This window comes from Buteo buteo, chromosome 14, assembly GCF_964188355.1.
Source record: "Buteo buteo chromosome 14, bButBut1.hap1.1, whole genome shotgun sequence".
Classification (NCBI taxonomy): domain Eukaryota; kingdom Metazoa; phylum Chordata; class Aves; order Accipitriformes; family Accipitridae; genus Buteo; species Buteo buteo.
In genome coordinates this window covers 18,215,548-18,235,899 of record NC_134184.1, presented here as the reverse complement: position 1 = coordinate 18,235,899, position 20,352 = coordinate 18,215,548, and the positions used below count along the sequence as shown (strand labels likewise).

Genomic DNA, 20,352 nt, shown 5'->3' with positions numbered 1-20,352 from the left:
ATGATACACAGCCAATTAAAGAAAAGGTTGATTTATTTGGTTGATCATTTCTGGATTAAATACTGGGAATATTAAATAATTTGTGTTTGCAACATATGTAATTACTCCATTCCATTTATAAAATTTTAATACATTTGCTTTTGAACTCCTGACCTGTATTCAGTATTACATATTTACACTCTATATGCAGAATTGCATTTTGCATAGTTGTTGATTTATGTTATAGTTTATATTGTACAACCTATTTAGTTAAGTCATGATAATGACATATATAACATTGGTCTTCCAAGAAAATCTCTGTAGCTGTTTTAACAAACTAGTTTATATACTGGCATTATGCATTCATTAGTCTGAAGTTTATTGTTGGAAACTGATGCTGGGGTTAAATATGAAATACCTTTAATTGTATTAGAATTACTGCCTGGAATCAGTATGCGTATGCTAAACATTTCAAATGTTCATATTCTATAACTAAAAAAACAAAGAACGATTAAAGTTAAACTTGACATTGTGCTATACAAGAATGCCTTCATGCTAAAACAGCTTTCGTACTTGGTTCACAGGACAAACTCGATCCTGTGCATTATCCTGGAATATAAAATAAAAAATGGCAAAAATACATTTACAATTTCTGCAGAAACTACACAGTAAAAAGGGAGATCTGGATGTTGTTTTTCCTTGTATTTGTTACTTTCAAAATTCCAAATACAGTAATATAAAAAGAGGTGATACTGAGAGAACAGTGTGTGCTGCTACTGGTGATGCATACAACAAAGAAATCCAAATTTTGATATGGAATTTGAGATATAAGGAGCCTTACTTTGCTTATAAAATGAGCTCATTTTGCCTAGAAGAAATCAAGAGATATTAACAGAAGATTCTGATAATTTAAATTACCCTTCAGAGAATCAAAAAAAGCCTCCCCATATTTTATGAAGATTTTGAATAGCATTTCTGTTTGACTAAAATAAGATTTTGTATGTATCGGTACATTCAGGCCCACTTATACAAATTCCAATTCTTGAACACAGAGAAGGATCTTTTGATACAATTACTTGAGCAGATTTTCATTGTTGCCAGTATTTAGCTTTAGAAAATGCATGTTTCAGCCAGAATACAAGATTAAATGAGATTATCTGTTGCTATTACTGCATTTCCTATCCTCTTTCTACCAGTCTTTTAAATAAAGAAAAGACAGCTTTGCTGCGTGTCAAGAATCAAATGGCAGCAGATTTGGAGAGACTTCTAAATCACCGTGAGGTAATCTTCCTGCTTTAGCATTCCTACCATAAGTGCATTTTTTCTCTCCTCAGCCTTACCTCATGGGAAAAAATTGGTTTACTTTAGTTTGATTTGTTGGGGTTTTTGTCTGTGTCGTTTTCAGAAACACAGGTGATGATGTCTGTCAGGTGCTCAGGAGGCTCTCAGTTGCTAAATTCTCTCTCATGACTTAGTCTCACTGTTCTTTCTTATGTCAACAGACATGCCTTGCAAAGTGTTTAGTGTTTGCAAGCTTTTAGCAAGTATTTAGATAAAGGTGATGAAATTGATACACATGTAATCTGCAAGGCCTGCATGTGCCACAGTATCTCCCCCTGCTCTCCAGTCGTTGAGACTAAAAACCTGGACAAAGCATTGCACAATTCATTTCCATCTGAGTTTCTTTTCAACTCCAAAACAGGACGGTAGTCACACAGGTGTCCTCCAGACAAGAGTCAGGGTACTTCTTTATGTACTTACCCGAGTTTCATCCAAGCAAGGAGTCAGGGTGCTGCTGGAATACACTCTCAGATCTGAAAGTATGCAAAAATCTTGCCATTTAAACATAAATGCTCTATATGGGGATTCCTAAAAGGCTTTTGTCAAGATTTCTCTCTAAACAATCTTAAGAGACTAACGTGTCATGGAGTATGAGAGAAAATCTTTCTGCAGATTAAATGTCTGAAACAAAAGATAGAAATAAATGAAGTTTTCCAAAGGAGTCCCCTACACAAATGATCTGAAAAGGGGTAAATAGTAATATGGAAAGTTTGCTGAAGCTATAGAATACTGAAGGTATAAAACCAAAAGCTGACCTTGAGCAGCTGTTAAATGATCTCCCAGAGCTGCTGAATGATATGGCAAGGATTTGCAGAGAAAATACATCATTAATGAATCAAAAATTACGAATGTGAGGAAAACCAACACAAGTTATATATATGCAGTGATGGGACCTAAATAGCCAGTTACCTGTTCAGAAAGATCATCACAAAGTCATTATATCAATAGTTCTCTGAAAATATCCTTTCAATTCTCTGACTGGGAAGAGAGGAGAAGATGGGGAGATTCCTTTCAAGGAATCTACAATTCCCCTAAATTATCCTGTCTGAGATTGCATTATCACTCATTCTATTACCATTATTTCCACAGAAAACTGACTATCCATGCACCTCCTGAAGTCCTCTCACTCCACCTCCACAACTGTTCTCCTCCATCTCCTTTCCTTGCTATTCCCCCAAATTCCCTTCTTAGATCAGTAAACCAAAACCCATGTCAGGAATTGGTCCAAACCAGTTTGTCTCTGCTGACCAGTTACAAACCCATTTTTTGTTAGAACCAAACCAAAAGAATTTCACAGACAGCTGCATCTAAGTGAGCCTCAACTTTAGTGAAAACTGTACTAATCCTGTTCCCTGAGTGTGCATCTCAAATGTGAAACCCCTTAAAAGTAAAAAGAAAACAAGTTCTTAAGCTGTTTACTTTCTATGCTAAATTGCACTGCATGTTTGTCTGATGCAATTTCCTCCTAGGATAGTTTTTGCATTTAACTCTCTGAATTGATTGTAGTGCTTGTGAAGTTCCATGCATAGAAATTAAAATAGTCTAATTACAGAAGAGAGTAATTGAACATGTTTCCCCAAACTGCAGGTGTCATTGATCTGGCAGGATCATCTGTAGGTGCATTAGAAGTAATCATTTGATAGCTCTTATTTCTGATGTCTGTACCCACAGCGTATACTTAAATTTCAAATTCAAGACTGAGATGAAGGCAAATGTTCAGTTTGGGTTGTATTTGAGTTTGCTTTTTTCTTTTGGGTTTTGGTGATTTTTTGTTTATATGAGACCCACTGGTCTCTATTAATGTAATGGAAAACATTTAAAGCATTTCTAGATAATTTATAAGCCTTACCATTGTATTAATGCATTATCATATCATTATGTTAATGATATGAAAAATACTCTGAGGGAACGTGACTTAGTTGTATAAACATGTAGTGAATTTTCTGAATTTCCAATATGATTTGCCCTTGGCAGGCTAATTTCAAATTAATTTCTTTCAAAATTTCCTGTTCCTACTCCTCTCCCAAGTAGTGCTGCTGCCAAGTAGTTATGCTCTCAAAGTAGTTATGCCTTGGGTGCCTAGTTTTAGTAGTGTCATATCAACCAAGGTGCATTGCAGCTGATTAAAATCAGTAGGAAGTGATAAATGAAGGTAAAATTTAACAATGTTTTATAAGAAAACTACAAAATTTCTGCCTCAAAGCTGTGTGACATTGTTTACATCCAAACAACACTAGCCCCTGTGAGCAGCCTCATAAACTAATCCTGATATGCAGCAGTTTGCTGCTTTGTGTCATTTCACCACTTAAAATTTTCAAACTGTGGCAAACAATGCAAGCAAGGCTGAGTGAGGCAGGCTTTATAAAGAAGAAAGCAAATACTCGAGTCTGAAACAGACATCGTCTTGAATGTTCCTCTTACCCTGGATGTTAGAAATTGAGCAAATATTTCCAAAATTGTTACTGTTTTGTTAAATTTCTTTTTATATCTGTTAAAAATAGGCCATATTAGTCATATTGTTTTACCTAACAGTGATAATGCTTTTTTCAAGTTGCCTATGCAGAAAAGTATATAAATATTGAAAAAGAAACATTAGAAGTTGCATTTTTGGGGGAAGAAAATTATGAAATGCCAGTACAACACACAAAAAAAACCTAAGAAACACTAAAATAAGCTAAAGGTTTTTTAGGAAAATGTGTGAAAATAACAAGTCGCTTTTGTGTGTGTGTGTGTGTGTGTATGTTTAACTTTTGTCATTTGTGTTTATTCCTAATGCAGCCTTTTATTTTTTTACTTTTAATGCAGACCTCTTCCAGTAGTTTTACAGTTTATTGATTCCTCTAGAAGGCAATTATCTCATGTATTGAAACCTTTGTACAGGATAGGACAACTTAGTTTACAGTGAGTTAGTCTTCAACTAAATTTTTTTGCCATCTTAATAAAAAAGTTAAATATGCAGTAACATCATAATTTCACAGTAACTATCCCTGCTAATAGAAAAAAAACAGTCCAAATTTTTTAATCTTGGGTTAGTAAAGACTTAACTTCATTTAGACAAGGTATGTGTTTTTAAATAAAAGTAACATGCAATGTGTAAACACAGATTTATGCAATTTGAAAAAATATGAATTACAGGTTTATGTGTTCCGTACGTGCTATCATGTAGTATGATTACTATCAGTCTTGTTGAGCCATTGCACATACTAAACTGTCATGTCTTGTTAGGAATTACCTTGTTGCCCTCATGTTTGCAAGTAAGAACATTCGAATTCTTGAATAGATAAACCCAAGATATTCATAGTTAACATAAAATGGAGTTTAGGTATGTTAAAAGTACAAGCAAAATGCCAAAACAATGTTACTGCTGTCTTACAGTGACGTGTTCCAATAAGTATACAGTTTTAACTTAAGGTATTCCAGCCTGTGTGGTCTCAGACTGTATTAACTCTTTTAAATGAAATGTTAGAAATTTGAGGCATTGGGTTTTTTTATTTTTATCTCCTTGTGATATCAGCTGGATTCATAATGCTTGCTTTGGAGGTAATTATAGCATTTTATACACTTTTAAAAGAAAGAACTTACATTCATGCTTGATCTTACTGCCCTTTTCACATATCTGAATTCTGGAAGAAAAAAGTTAAATATTTAAGTCTGAATCATGGAAGAATTTATATAGGGGTCTTACGTGAGCTCTTTTATTAGAGGAAAAAAATGCACTAGATATTCATGTAATGAAATAGTTCATTATTTCAAATTATGTAGACAGCTAATTTGGTGATGATTATTATATTTTGCTGTGGGAAATTAAAGTGAAAATTGATCATTTGACTATACACATTCTTAAAAGTTTGGGTCTACCCATGAAGGAGAAAAATTTAAGCTCTTTTTTGTTAGGCTATATTGTTGGCCCAGATTCTTAATTGTTTCTTGGCCTGCTATTTCCTTTTTTTTTTTCTGAATTAATTAGCAAATGAATGTGGAAAACTTTTTAATCTAGCTTCTCATTTAGATCATTGAGAATTGGCTGCTGCAATAAAATTTCTTATCTTCTTCGTATGGATAAATGCAAACTTCACTATTTGAGAGGGAGTTCAATGGCATTATCATGAATGATCAGTATCCAGGATCATGCTGAGCTTATGTTCTTAGAGGTTCATAATAAAGCCTTCACAGTGCTGCTGCCCTCTTTGAGCTATCAGAAGGAACCAGGGTATGCAGTATTGTGATGCCATTTGTAAACCCCTCAGCACATGATAGCAAGTACAGTTAGTACAGCCAAATTTTTCAGCTGATTCAAGACTAAGAAATTTTATATGTTTTGTCAAGATAACCAATAGGGTTTTAATTGGTTTTCCAGATCCATCAGAAGAGCCTAAAACATTGTTTGGAGGAACAATGGGGTCTCTCATTAATAACCTTCTAGTAAACAGTGTTCATTTTTTTTAAAAAAGGATATTTCAAATCCAGATTTTTTTTGCATTATTATTTGTAGTCTGTGTTCTGTTTTTAATCAGCTGAACTTTACACTTTTGACCCTCTATCTTTAACTGTGGATAACCAAACCACACACACAAAAAAAAGACTTGTAGTCTTGATTCTTCCCACTCGTAACTTCAGCACTTACCCCCAGATTGGGACCCTTCTTGCCCTAGTGTCTTTGTATAGTCAGGGGAGCACAAGTAAGGATATTCCTTCAAAGCATAAATCAGGATGAAATTATACATTACACCTGAGTTGACCTAATAGCCATTAACACTGGTTACCTCTTTGCTCCTAGTTCTCCTTCTCTCTCCTCCTCTTGCACCAGCTCTGGGACATCTATAATGCTGCACTGGGACCATGCAGATCACTAAACAGAAACCTAACCTGACTAAAAAAAGAAAACCACAAAAGTGAATTGCTGTCTGTTAGGTTAGCAGTTTGAATCACCTTTGGAAAGGGTCCAGCAAGGAAAAGAGCAAGTAAAAATATTTATATGTCAATCTTATTTACCTGTGAAAAAGAGGGCATTTTGTGTCCGAAACTGTAGAGTATAGCACATGAAGCTTCTGTGCCATCCTTTATCTGCATCCAAACTTTATCCTTTTGTGCAGATAACGGGAATCTATAACTTAAAGGCACCAAAGAGCAGTTCTCTGTTAAGTGCTGAAGTTAAGTGGGATGAATCCACTAAATCTTTTTAGCTGAAGCTCTTGATCCATGATTCCTTTTATCTGGGTTTTTTTTTTTCCTTCTCTTCCAACAGTCAGCCTTTGACTAAAAGAAATACTTACCGTGAGCTCTGTGATCTTGGCACTTCCATTGCCTTTCATGCTTGATGCAGTTGTTAGTATTTTGGAACATCAGAAGTGCAATTTTAGACTTTATCCATTGGCTTGCAAACTTCAGATGAAAACTTGGAAGGGCAGTCTGTCAGCACTCAGATGTTTGGCAAGAAGTTTTAGTAATCATTTTCTGAGGTTACATTTAAGAGGTTATAAATTTGCTATGCTTTGATGTATGGCATTGTACTATTTCTTCAGATATTTAAGATGCAGACTTATCATAGTAAAGAAAACCAATAATGTGCACAATTAAATCTATTTATTTTAGCTTTTCCGATTCAAAGTGCAGAGTGTAGAAATTGACTTTTAAAATCTTGAAAATTAACAAACTTGTTTATATTTTTAATGTGGAGTTCATAATCCATTGTTTGGGGAGGAAAAAAAAACAGAGCAAGTATAACAAGTGGAGGGGATCTTTTTATGTTTTAAATAGAAATATCCTAGGAGGCATGAATAGAAACAAAAATAAGACAGTGGTGTAAGAGACACCAATAGAAGGCTTTAAATAGGTATTCCTCTAAGTGCTAAGATCTGTTTCAGTTTATATAAGGGAGTTAACTTAATTTACACTATCTTTTTTTTTTAACTGCTTGAAATCACCTGTGTGCAATGCAGTCTGGCAATACAGTAATTTTGAATCTATAAAAGTAAAACTAATATTGTGAAACTATTGTAGTAAGAAATAAAAATTTATGACATAAATGGTGCAAATGAAGGCTGTTTATAATACTCATTAATTTCCTATAATGCAATTGTTTATGCAGACATGATTAGTTATCAGCACATGAGTATTATATACATGTTAAAAAGATATGAAAACCTGATATTTTATCTCCTTTACACATCTGTGCACTTGTGGTACATTAGCAGCTGTGCACACAAGTGATAGAATGTAAACTTGCTGAACTAGTCACCTGCCTTATTGACACATTCATGTGTTACTGTGCCAAAGCTCTTCAAGTGAAGTTAGCAACCAGAAACCAGGCTATGGCTAACTGTTATGGGACAAAGTAGAAAACGTGTCGTAGTAGTTTAAATAAACCTATTTGTTATCAATCAGTTAAATGGATACAGACACACGGGCTTTGACTGCTATTTGTTTACTTAAATCCAGTTAGCTTATGTCAGTAAATTGTTGTGTCACTCGAATTGAGTGCTAAATCTGTCTAAATATGTGTACTTGAATTGGTACGAATGTTCAACTAGACCGGGTTAAAATTTATTTAGGTTAGCCATTGCAAGCTCCTATTCTTTTTAAAACATATAGTATAAGAAACTGTTATTGAGCTGTTCTTGCTGAGAATAGTCTACCAGGTTAATATTAAAATGCGAATTGCCTAAGTGACTGTTATGTTGAACTCATTTTTCAATTGGCAGGTCAGAAGCTTTCCAAATCTGATGTATAACTCACCATTTATGAGTAAACCTAATGTTTTTCTTTTACTACCATGTATCTCTTCCCCCTTTCCAGGTTTTCATGGTTTCTTAACAATATGTCAAAATAATCCTGCTTAGTAATTGAATATTTCTCTAGCCTTCACCACAGTAACTGAACACCTCACAAATATTATCCTCACAACTTAAAGCAGAAGGGTATCACTAGCCCTGTTTGGCTGAAGCAACAACCACAACGAAAGAAATGGTGGTTTGCCCAAAACTCCCCAGAGTTTGTGGTAGAGGTTAAGAGTTCATGTGTCCTAATGCAGTATCTTAATCACAGCCGTTCTTCTTTCCTTACATGTTTCAGTTCAAAAGCCTGAAGAGAAAATCTCTTTAGTGTTTATTTTTCCTAACTAGACACAAATTAACTCTTTTCTCTAAGTCATCTTCTTATATATGAACTGATTGTAATTTGGAAGTAGTTTCCCATACAAATTACATTTTCACTTTGTGTTGTTCGGAGAATTTACATTTACATTCATTTTTTAATCCATGTCTCCTGAAAAAGGCCACTTTCCAAAGTCCTGCGGGTCTCTTAAAAATGAAAACTAATGATTTTTTTTATTTGAACCATAGAATGGATGTTGTTTGGTTTTTATTACATTATATTTTCTGGAAAAAAAAGAGAAAAAAAATCACAGCAGGCTGGAGCTCTTTGAATGAGATTCAAAGTGTAGCTTGTTTTGTCCAAACAAACAGAGGATCTAATGTGGTGCAAGAAAAGGAGATAAACATGAGGCAGCATTGTGTAGGTAATAAGTAAAAATAGAGAAAAAGACAGAACAAATGAGAGAGAAAGGTGAAGTTAAGAACAGAAAATAGTTATTTTATTATCTTTAAAATGTAGAAAATCTGACTTTTTTTTTTTAATAAATGGTTGCCAAATGCATTTTCTGAGCATGCGTAAGATTGGAGAGAGTCCACGTGATCAAGCAAAAGGAACAGCTATTAATTAGTCCTATTAGGATATGCATAGTTTGTTAATGGCTCTAAGAGTTTTTCAGAGAGCTTCTATAAAAGATCAGGCTAAGGTTCCCGAGGATTTATATAAATTTTGATGAATGTTAGACTTTAAACATGGCCACGTGAATTATCAGAAGCATTTGCAATTCCATGACATTGTTTCAAAATTTTAATGTTTCCAGTGTCTGAGAATCTAGTAGTCTCTGTGCTTGCACATATTCATCTCATGTCAGTATCCTGCACAAAACCCTGTTACTTATCAATAGTTATCCTGTTATCTGGCCTACAAAAGTGAAAGAAAAGTAAGGTGCTTTTATTCTTCTTTTCCTCTTTTGAGGAGAAGCAAGGTCTCCTGAAGTATCTGTGCTTTACCTTACTTTGACCAGTTACTCCTATATTCTCATGTTTATCTTTCTTACTTTTGTATTCCCCTGGGGAATGCCCCTCACTGCTAAATTCTCTACACCTACAGTTTCATTCCATCTCAGCAATGACCTTGAGGATTCCAGATGAGTTTTCAGCATTTCATTATTAGTCATACTGTAAAGTACGGCTAATACTATCCTTAGCTGTAATTAAGTTATGCTGAAGAAGATTGACTAGAAGTAACCTAGGACAGAAAGCCAATGTGTTGGATTTAGGAACCTGGAGAGTAGCAACAGCTGCCATCTGCAAAAAACAGAGGTAGAGAGAAGTTCAGAGGCTCATAAAAAGCTTTGGAGTCATAAGGGGAAGGGCAGTACGTGTTTAATCAGGGATGGAAGCTTAGTGGATAAAAGGAGAAAACTGCTTTGTTGGGGGAGAGGGGAAGGAAGGGGTATCTGCAGGGGTTGGGAAGACACGACCGAAAAGAAGTGATTGGTAACAGGTGCCTTCAAACAATCTCTAGCTCTGCCTCTTTCCCCTCTTTTCTGTGTAAAAGATTGTACATGATAATGTCAAAATTATTTGTTTCTAAAGTGAATGACTTCCTGCTCATCTATGTGCTGCAACTTGTTTTATATAAAAAAATGCTGATGTACAATGCTTAGCTCTCTTTTTAAATGTTAAGCCACAGAGTAATTATCATTTTTCTTATGCTACGTTTATGTTCCAGGATTCTAGTTTCTATTAATGTTCTGCATGTTTTCTAAGTAGATTACAGGGACATTTCTGCATCACAAGTAAGCCCTGGAGCTATTCTCAGCTTAAAGCTTGGAGAAACAAAGTGACATTTACATTGCTAAACGAGTGTAGAGAAGTTTCTGGCTCATTTTTTACAAGGAAAAATATGCTCCTAAGCAGTATTTCTCATTTTTGTTATCTATTTTGTTGCTGTCAAGCTTTTCTAAAACTTGAATTCCAAATAGTACTGAATTTAGGAGGAGGAAGGGTTTAACAGCTGGGTACATTCATTCTTTTTCTTGGAGCTGTATTATTCAGAATGTCTTACTAGTTTTCCTATATATTCTTTAAAGAATTATCTTTCCATTCGCAGTGGTATACACTAAACAATTGTGTACTAAATGGTGATTTCTACTCACCATTTTTTTTTTAACTTTTTTTTAAGAATCTTGGAAACCATGATAACAACACAGGGTTTAGTAATGTCAGTTAATATAAGTCAAATATAAATACACTTTTTGCGCTCAAAAATGGGAAGTTTCATAGGCAAAATAGAACTTATTTATGGATTATGGGATGGAATTGGTATGTGTATTTTAAATTATATGGTTTTGAGAGAGCTAGAATCAGTTAAAGTGATAAACTTTTAAACAAGAAATTGTTGAGATTTTCTGAACATTTAACTAATGTTCTGTTATATTCATTTTTCCTATATTGGCTCTGAATATTTTCACCACATTCTGCTGCTTATCCAGCTGTGTAAAAATTTTACTTTTGTTCACTTTATGGTAGCATTTGAATATTACCAAGTGGAAAGTGAATTTAAATACTCTTTAAGAAATACCAGAGACAGGGAGAATCAAACTAAAATGTTCCCCTCTTAGAAGATACAAGAACTTCTACATAATAATTCATGCGAATAAGGCTGTTTTGACATTAGAATTTTTAGCATCTGTTTCCTGTGAGTAGAACTTACTCGAGAAAGCATACTTTTTATTAAACTTGAATTTGAGTAAATGAATGTCACAATGGCTCAGATTAAAAAAATATTGGGGCATTTAGTCCTAGTTATAATTGCAAATATATTTCTGATCTTCAATACAAAAAGTGGAAAAAAACTTACAGAATTTGACATGCAAGTTCTGAATTATGAGACAAATTATTTCCTATTTTTCTTAAGAAGTTAGAAAGATTTAACCGTTAAGAACAAATTTAAGGTACAGCTGAAATAGGCAGAGATTTTTATGTATCTAAAAAGACAGAATGTGTTCACTGAAATGACTGGGCCATTTTATTGTTGCCACAGTTCTAATGCATTCACCTTATAAAACTGGAAGTAGTTTGTAGATCCGTATAGTCACAGATCTGTGAGTTCATTTTAAGTTTTTATGTGCACTGGGATATAGAGAACTCCTGAATTAAGTGTAATGCAGAGAAGCTATCATCATCCTGCATATGGTCTGGCATGTTTCCACCACCCAGTTATCAGGTTCATTTGTTTGATCAGGACATTTCATACTGTCTTCCAGTTTCCAGCTTTACAATGTGTATCCGTGTGCCTAAGATGACCATATGTGCAAATCTCACACCAGACACCAGAATTCTTGCTGACTTCTCATATTTTCAGTACAGCTGCAGTTGAGGATGCAACTATGTCAAATACACTCTGCCTTACATGAGGGATTAAACCATGATTTCTTATGTTTTCTTAATTGCATAGGTAGTTGTTAAAATCTTCTTTGAGCTCTGTTACTCATGTAGGTTCTACTCCTGATAGGCACAAGACCAGAGCATTCCACTGTTGAAGCTGAATTTGTACCATTTGTGCCACTGCTTCCTATCCATCTGCAGTCATAAATAGTGGAATAGACTGACTTACCATTTGCTTCATTTTGCTGTCACGTCAACATGAAGCTTCTGTAGTGTCTTTCTACTATTTCACACTTTGTCATCATTAATATTCATGTCCAGTGTTGTTAATTCTGTGCTAATAGTGTTGGTCTTTTTTCCATTTTCAGCTAAAAAAGGGAGACAAATAATTCATTCCAGGTTATAGGCTATAGCCCTTCTGCAGTGTGTCTCTAGCTGTTTGGCAGAAATAAAAGCTGTGAAGAACAGTTCTAAAATAATTCTTTGTGTGAATTGTCAGTACTTCGAAGGAGGAGACATTCTAGGTACTACTTTTTCTCAAGAGTCTCATTCCATGATAATGACACATGTATGTCTCCTTTCTCTAAGTGCACTCCAAAGTTAGAGTACCATACTCAAACTTTCTCTTCAACATGCTGTATGCAAGTCATTGCATACATTGAAAGGTGGAACCAGGTTCTGTTTCAGTCTGTTTTCTCCAGAAATGTCAGTGATTTGATGTTCTATGCCAACAATCTGTACAGAAGGCTCCGTTTCTTTACCTCCATCTTAACTGGTAAACTCCAATGATATTAAAGAGTACTACCAGTGTAAAGATGATCTGATAAGTTGTTTGTCAAGTCATTTGGCAAAGTAGCAGAGATGGATCTTGCCTAAGTTTAAAAATCTGTAGCGTAGATGTCTACATTTGAAAATCATCTACAGATTTGTAGTCAGAAAAGAAAAACAGGCACTATTATGGTGTGATTTACCATATCCTCATCTAAAATCAGCAAAATTAATTGTAACCTATGAATTTCTCACCAACAGCTATATAGAGGAATCAGACAAGCTAGTTTGCCTAGGTTTAAATATTATTACTGAAGATATCTAAAGGTTAGTGTGAGGAAGTCCAATCAAGTATCCAGTCACAAGTTCCAAAACTGAACTGCAACCAGAGTTGTCACAAAGATGCCTCTCCATCTTAGTATCAGCTGTTAAATGATACAACTTTATTTTTAGCACACCTTTACTTTCACAGAAGATCACAGTAGGAGTCTAAGAGGGAGCCAAGCAAGAAAACGCACAGACTTCATAGAGGACAATATCCTTAGTGTTTTCTGTACCATCACCTTATATGCCCATCAAACTTGACCCTACTGAACACCCCAAGACAGACAACTGTGAAGATAGTTCCTTTTGAACAGCCCTGCGCTACCCTTTTCCAGTTGAGATCACTTTCAAGAAGGAGTTACAGGAAGTATAATTTTTTTTTCTCTGAATCCACACAAGAACATTCGTATAGTGAACATGTACTTTTAATTCTTGAGAGACTGAGAAATCATTTCTGAAATGTGCTCTTTACAAAACACTACCAAAAGGATATAGCATTCTTAAATGCTGGTTTAGATTTCTCAAATTCTTTAACATATATAAGTATTCTTTAACATACCCATAACCTCATTTTGTGAGCTCTGCTTTTCCCTGTGCTGACTTGTTGTTAGAAGACTACAATAGCTGCCTAAATGGGAGGTTATGTGCATGTGAAGACAGATTGCATTGACTTAGCACGAACATGTTTTTCATCCTAGCACGGCTGTCTTCCCTTGCTTGCATGTTCTATTATAGGTATTGTTTTTATTGTTGTTGTTATTTTATAAGTTAATATAGCCAGAATAGTCACCAGACTGCTAAACTCAACCCTACTATTTGGCTCCCACATTGAGAAGAGTCCAGTCTCTGGACTCAAGGTGTAGTGCACCAAGTCTCTTGTGAAGGAATTTTTTGTGCGGTCCCCTCTATGCAAGGGGGGCTGTACAGTCAACTGTTCTTGGACCTAAAGACAGTGCTGTAATCTCTCAAGTTTCTCCAGACTGGATACATATTTTTATTTTAAGTTATAATTTAACCACATGGAGACCATATGGCAGTTAAAGCAAGGAATACAAGCTTTCCAAAGGAGGTCCTGAACGTACATGCTTTACTCTAACAGTTCAGAAGACTTACAGATTGGGGATGGGGACACACATCTAAAATCATCATCTTAGTGCTTGACTCACAGAGTCTGAGAGACCTTAAGTTTTGATCTGCATCTTTGAGAGCGGCAAACCTCTGTTTTTATCCCTCCTCCAGCTGATTTTTCTGGTTTTGTCAGTGAAATTGGTTTCCTTGTTTAAAGATCATAGTATTTAGTGCCTTTTCTGTGTTTCCATTCTTTTACTGGGAATTTTTGCTGTTTTCTTCCCTGGGAACACTTGTCAGTCATCAAAATTCAGTGGTTCTGCCAGAACCTGATACATTTTCTAGGACAGAAATTTCTTATTCAGCTTCCACAATACGAGTTCTCTGCTTCAAAATAGAGTTCCAATCCAAGGTGAAGTTTGCAATCATAAATTCTATATGTAAAGCTAAAAGTAGAATATAATTTGTCATGGTGTCATGGTTTAACCACGGTTAAAGGTTCAGTTAACTGTACGTGGTATTGTTAGGGTCACTTCTGCTTTAGAGGATATTTATCTGAGTGCAGTAACCATGGGCTTTACTGCATGAGGAAGGAGCCAGATGGACCTGGCACCCATTGGCTGCTTCTGTGATGATTTTAGCAATATGAAAAAACATTACATTTACCATCAGAATGAATTATCTTCAGGCCAGAAAGGTAAATGTCTCTTCCTACTGAGCATTTCCAACTGTTCAGTTTGATCTATGTAAAGTTTCTTTTTAAGATCATTGTATGGAGATTATTTGAAGGTGCAAGACATCCCTGCCATAAGAACATAAGAAATGACATTTATGTAATTGATTTCTGTAAGCCAGTTCCTTTTTCTTGAGACTGTTGTTTTGCTTTTGCTTCCAGAGCATGATACATAAAAATATCATTTTAACTGCTTATATAAATTTACATATTTATTATAATTATAGACACACATATATAATGTTAAGTGCTTTGCAAGCTTTTGAGTACACAGAGAGGATTCTTTCTTGCTTTGATTATAGTTACATGACAGAGGCAGTAAGAAGAAAAATCTTTATACTTGTTGACAATCTACTGAAAAGAAATGGAATTACTATCTTGATAAATATCTGTTGTGCTTAATGTAGGCAATTTTTTCATATAATTTGCCCGTTGTTTACTTGATAAAACAGCATTCTTTTTTATGCTTCAATTATTTTCCATATCAGGCAATTCTTTTTCATTTTGTTTTGATTATGTAAGTTATGATTCTGTTATAATATTTAATATTGTACTAATTTTGAATTTTTGTAGTACTGAATTAGGAAAATGTAAGATGTTTTTCTGGTATATGTAGTTTGAGTATGTATTAAGGACAACATAACCAGTGTTAATAGAGATCCCTTTATAGTATCTATAACTCAAAATACATTTATATTTTATATTGCTGCATGCCTTATTTTTGCATTTGCTTGTCTCTATCTTCTAGTCGCATTGCTAGTTGAAGGAATCAAATTTTAACCTTCATATTTCCAAACTGATCTTCTGTCTCCATTTTTCTAGCTACTATTTCAATTATCCATAATAAACAGGTAAAAACAATTTTAAATAAAATATAACTTATTTTTACTTGCTTCAAGATGAAACATCATCATAAGAATCTCAGATTTTTCTGAAATAGGAGTAATATCAGCAGACAGCATCCAACTATTTTGCCTTTTTTACTTTACCTTTTAAAAATGATTGACACTTCTTTGGTTTGGTTCCTTTAACATTGTTTTAAAGCTTGATGATTTTAATATGATGCACAGTTTTTGCAGACTGTAAGAGTTCCACAACAACAGAACTGATAACATTCAGCCTAATAAGTTAACAAGGTAGAATTAGGGAAAAATCCCCAAACAGAAAACATTTTAATGAACATCATGGAAAAGATTGGTGCCTATCCTTTGTCTGTACCTAAATATCTCCTCCTTTGTTTGTGTATTGGCACACAAAGTTGCTTTTTCTATTTTGAATTAAGGTTGTTGGACATCACAGTACCAAAAATAAATGGAAATAAGCAAGTTCTTCTGATACTATTTACAATGCAATACATGTTATGTTAACTTACCTCCTGCTACATAGCTCCCATTGTTCTCAGTTCATTCATTCTAATCACTTATTTTAAATTCCAGCTGCTTTCTGGTCATGTATGCAAAAGTTTCAGTGATTCTTTCATAGTTCAAGTAATCTTCATTAAATGTGAATTAATGTGCATAAGTAAGTGGAATACAGGATGTTAGATTGTTCTGAAGCATGAACCTGTGTATTTTTAGGAAAACTTGCATGAGTAGATGATCTGTGATGTGAATGCCTACTCCAAAAATTAAGTTATTTTTAACACAGCAATTCAGTACTTCAGATATGTGTGCAAGGGGAATTATGAGTGCACATTGGCTGTTCAGGATGAAAGTTGTTTTAGGTGAAGTAGAAGGCTGAGAAAAGTAAATTATAAGGAGAGTGAGGGGAGAAATGGATTCAGCTTATGACAACTAAATTTAGGTATCGAAATGGGGGCGTCTGTGGTGAGGTAAGCATCTTTGCTTTATAGTCAATAGCAGCCTAGTCAATATGGCTGGTGTTACAACACAGTTCAGCCAACACACCAATAGGTGGTCACTTCTGAATGAGTTGAATCACTTTCCAAGCTACACTGTAATGGAAGATTGGATTCCTAGCTCATGTGTAGATACTTAAGTTCAGACACATAAATTTAGGTGTTATAAGCTTGAGTTAAATCCCACTTAACGCGTCACACAGCTCATAACCTTTTTTTTTTTTGCATTTGTGCTGGTAGGCAGAGCAGGTTAGCATCCTTAACAAAAATTCATCAGGTTCCTGTGGACAGACTTTCAAAATATTTAATAATAGAGTATAGCCGTGATACTTTTTTGTATGGGTGACACTCACTGTACATAAACAGTGTTTTGGTGCCAGCTGCATACTTTAATTTTTTCCTTGTTTCATCTTAACCCACCTTTTCTTGCCAACTGCATTGTTTTCCATGTATCTGCGCTGCCACATCCCCACGGAATATTGTGTAAGTGGGGAGCGGGTGCTTGTGTTTGCAAAGTTTGGGACAGTGAGACCAAAGCTGTAAAGCCAGCACAGAGAGGAGGCTGGGTGAATCCACTCTGAGGTGTTTAGTACTCATAGTCCTCCCAAGAAGGGTTGCTGTCTGGCTCTCTAAAGCCCTCAAACCTGGAAGCCTCAACACAGTGACACACTGCTTGCTTGTAAGTCCAGGAGCCAGCATGGCAAGCACCAAATACCTCCACAAAGAAACTGGGACATGCAGAGCTTTAGCAACACTGTTCATACGTGCACTGAGCAGCTGAAGTGAATACTGTAAGTAAACAATTTGCACAGCTCTGCCTGGACATAGGACGGTGGACTTGACACAGTAGAAATGTAAAAAAAATTTAACCATCCATTTCTCTTCAAATCTTCCTCTACTTAGCTTATCCTGAAACTAATGCATGTCCTTCTACACTGTGGTGGGTTGACCCTGGCTGGATGCCAGGTGCCCACCAAAGCCGCTCTATCGGTCCCCTCCTCAACTGGACAGGGGAGGGAAAAATATGATGAAGGGCTCGTGGGTCAAGATAAGGACAATTTAATAAAGCAAAAGCAAAGGTCACAGGCAAAAGCAAAGGAAAACAAAAGATGTTATTCTCTACTTCCCATCAGCAGGCGATGTCTGGCCAATTCCTGGGAAGCAGGGCTTCAGTATGCGTAGTGGCTGCTCCGGAGGACGAAAATGCCCCCCTTCCGTCTCCCTTTACTTAGGTTTTATAGCTGAGCTGATGTCATATGGTATGGAATATCCCTTTGGTCAGTTTGGGTCAGCTGTCCTGGCTATGTCCCCAACCAAGATCTTGCCCACCCCCAGCCTACTGGTGAGACGGGGAAATGTTGGAGAGACAGCCTTGATGCTGTGCGAGCACTGCTCAGCAGTAGCCACACACTGGTGTGTTACCAACACCTTTCCAGCTACTGATGGGGAGCACAGCACTACGAGGGCTGCTACGGGGAAAATTAACACCATCTCAGCCAATACATACACAAAAGATTCTTCCCATCCATTTTGAACCCTATACCTACTTTCCCCTTTTTTCTCAAGGTCCTGTTCACACTAGAACAAGTTCATGCATTTCTGCTAAGCACCATCGCCAGAGCTGCTGCTTTTTCCTTGCTAGCTTTCTAGACCAACTTGCCAGTTTTTAGGGTTGGAAAATATTATTGCATCATGGTAGCATGCTAACAGTAGCAGGTAGTGCTAATGACTCTTTGTTTAGAACTTAAAAGTGAAGCTAAGAATTAAGATTGTGTTCAGGAGCAGAGAAATCTGAAGAGATGAGTAAAATTATTGCAGTTCCAGACAGAACTTTGTTTTCAGTATTCCCTTGGTTTGAAACAGCAACTTTCTTGCAAATGTGTTGGGCCAATTTTCTTTTCTTGTTTAGCAGTACACATACCAATGATTCTGTTGGATTCAGTGTTTCCTGTGCTATTTTGCCAAGTTTAAGGTCTTTCTCACTAAACGTGGAAAGACTTTAGAACAAATATTAAGGCAATTTTAGCTAAATTCTCATGATAAATTTGGCTGTGATGCCAAAATAATTTATTCGTTGTGGGCTAATTTGTCATCCCCACTCCCTGTCATTCCTTCCCCTAGCTTCACATTAGAGAATTCTCCTGTCACAGGAGAAGCTTGTGTGAGAGCTGACTCTCCAGAGCCTATTCCAAGTCTGAAAACAGACAGGGCTGTCAAGTACAGGACAGATTCTGTGAAGTAGAGAAGACCTCAGACTGCTGAGTGTATCTTGACACAAGAGAATTTGACCCTACGCATACAGGTTTCAACTCTGTTTCTGAAATAAATCTGCATGACAGTTTTTGGGTTTTGCCTTGTTCAAACGTGCAACTATTTGGTCCACGGAATAACGCAGTTTAAGTATAGGAACAGCACTTGTTAATGTCAAAACATTGTTTATGTACAATTTAATCTCCTGTGATGGTGTATTTATTTGCTGTATACTTGCTTGAGTTATTTTCATCAAGAAATTCTGTCTATGTGTTGCTTTGGCAACATCTTTGCAGAGTTTACAACTTGAAAAACATGTTGGCATCAACTATGCAGTCCTTTTAAACAGCTGCTCTGCAGTCATGCTGTTTCAACATGCCACCACACATGGCTGAATTATGCAAATAGTTAATATTAAATGACTGAGATACAAGAACAATTTGTACACTTGGTAAAGCTGGTCTGTGGAGTGTAACATCCATTCACATAACTGAGTTAGTGTGGGACAATTTAAAGGCAACAACATGATTCGTTTGACTTTGTATCTTGTATTAAAGGCAGCACTGGACAGAGAGAAGGTATATGGCAGGAATGTTTTAAAAGGCTGAAGGGTTTTTTTAATTCATTGCTAATAATGCAATGAAAATAGAATGTGCATCAATGTAATTTGCTGGCAAGTATTAAGAAATAGGTAAGATATAACAAATGTTTGTCATTCAGCTATAAATATGAGTTACCCAGTTCTGGTTGAGAGATAAGATAGAATGTTAGTTATATGGAGTGCTAATACATTAACAGTATTGCTTATGGAAGACAACAGCATTTGTAAAAAGCAAGCAAAAACATTAATAGTTAAAAAATGTAAAATTGTCTTAAAATTTACTTTGAAAGGCATTTCTACTGACCTTGCTATTCTAGTTCTGCAATAATGAATGTTCTAAATAATAATAGTACAATAAATAATAATAATAATAAATAATGCTTTAAATTCTGTCATTTATTTTATAGTAATTACACCCATTACGTGGGGGGAGAGAATGTTAGGCACTAGATGATGCAAGGTGAGAAAAGATGATGTCCAATTAAAGTCACTAAATATTATGTTTTTTCCTTTCTCACTCTACTGTACATTTTGAATAATCTGTTTTGTTCAGCTAAGTAGTAAGAAAAGGTTAGTTTTTTAATTAATCCAAATTGTTTACAAAGCAAATTATTAGAACATCAAAAAAGTCTGTATTTCTATATGCTCTTGTTTTAATTTTCCCATGTTGAAACTTTCATTTTTCACCAAACTTCTTTTCCACTCTGATCCCATTTTTGCTGTAGGTCCTCTTAAGGTTTTCAATTGATTTTTTTATTTTCTGATCTGGATATAAAGACACGTATATATTTCTAGTAATGCATTTGTAAGACTTCTGTGCAAGACCTAGCATTCAAAAAAATTATTTTAAATTAAATGGAAGCTTAAGTTAAAAGAGATAGTGGGTTCATTATTACACAGTAAATGTTCTCTTTTACAGCCTTTAAGTAATACAAAATTTGAGTTGTAT

At 35.3% G+C, this 20,352-nt stretch overlaps 1 protein-coding gene across 1 annotated transcript in view; it reads left to right on the top strand.

Moving 5' to 3' along the window:
* PIBF1 (progesterone immunomodulatory binding factor 1) overlaps positions 1–20,352 on the top strand; it is a 132,112-nt gene that overhangs the window by 99,208 nt on the left and 12,552 nt on the right. The window contains exon 16 of the mRNA XM_075046083.1: positions 1,176–1,260. Within this exon, the coding sequence (XP_074902184.1) occupies positions 1,176–1,260 (85 nt within the window). The remainder of the gene's footprint in view (positions 1–1,175; positions 1,261–20,352) is intronic.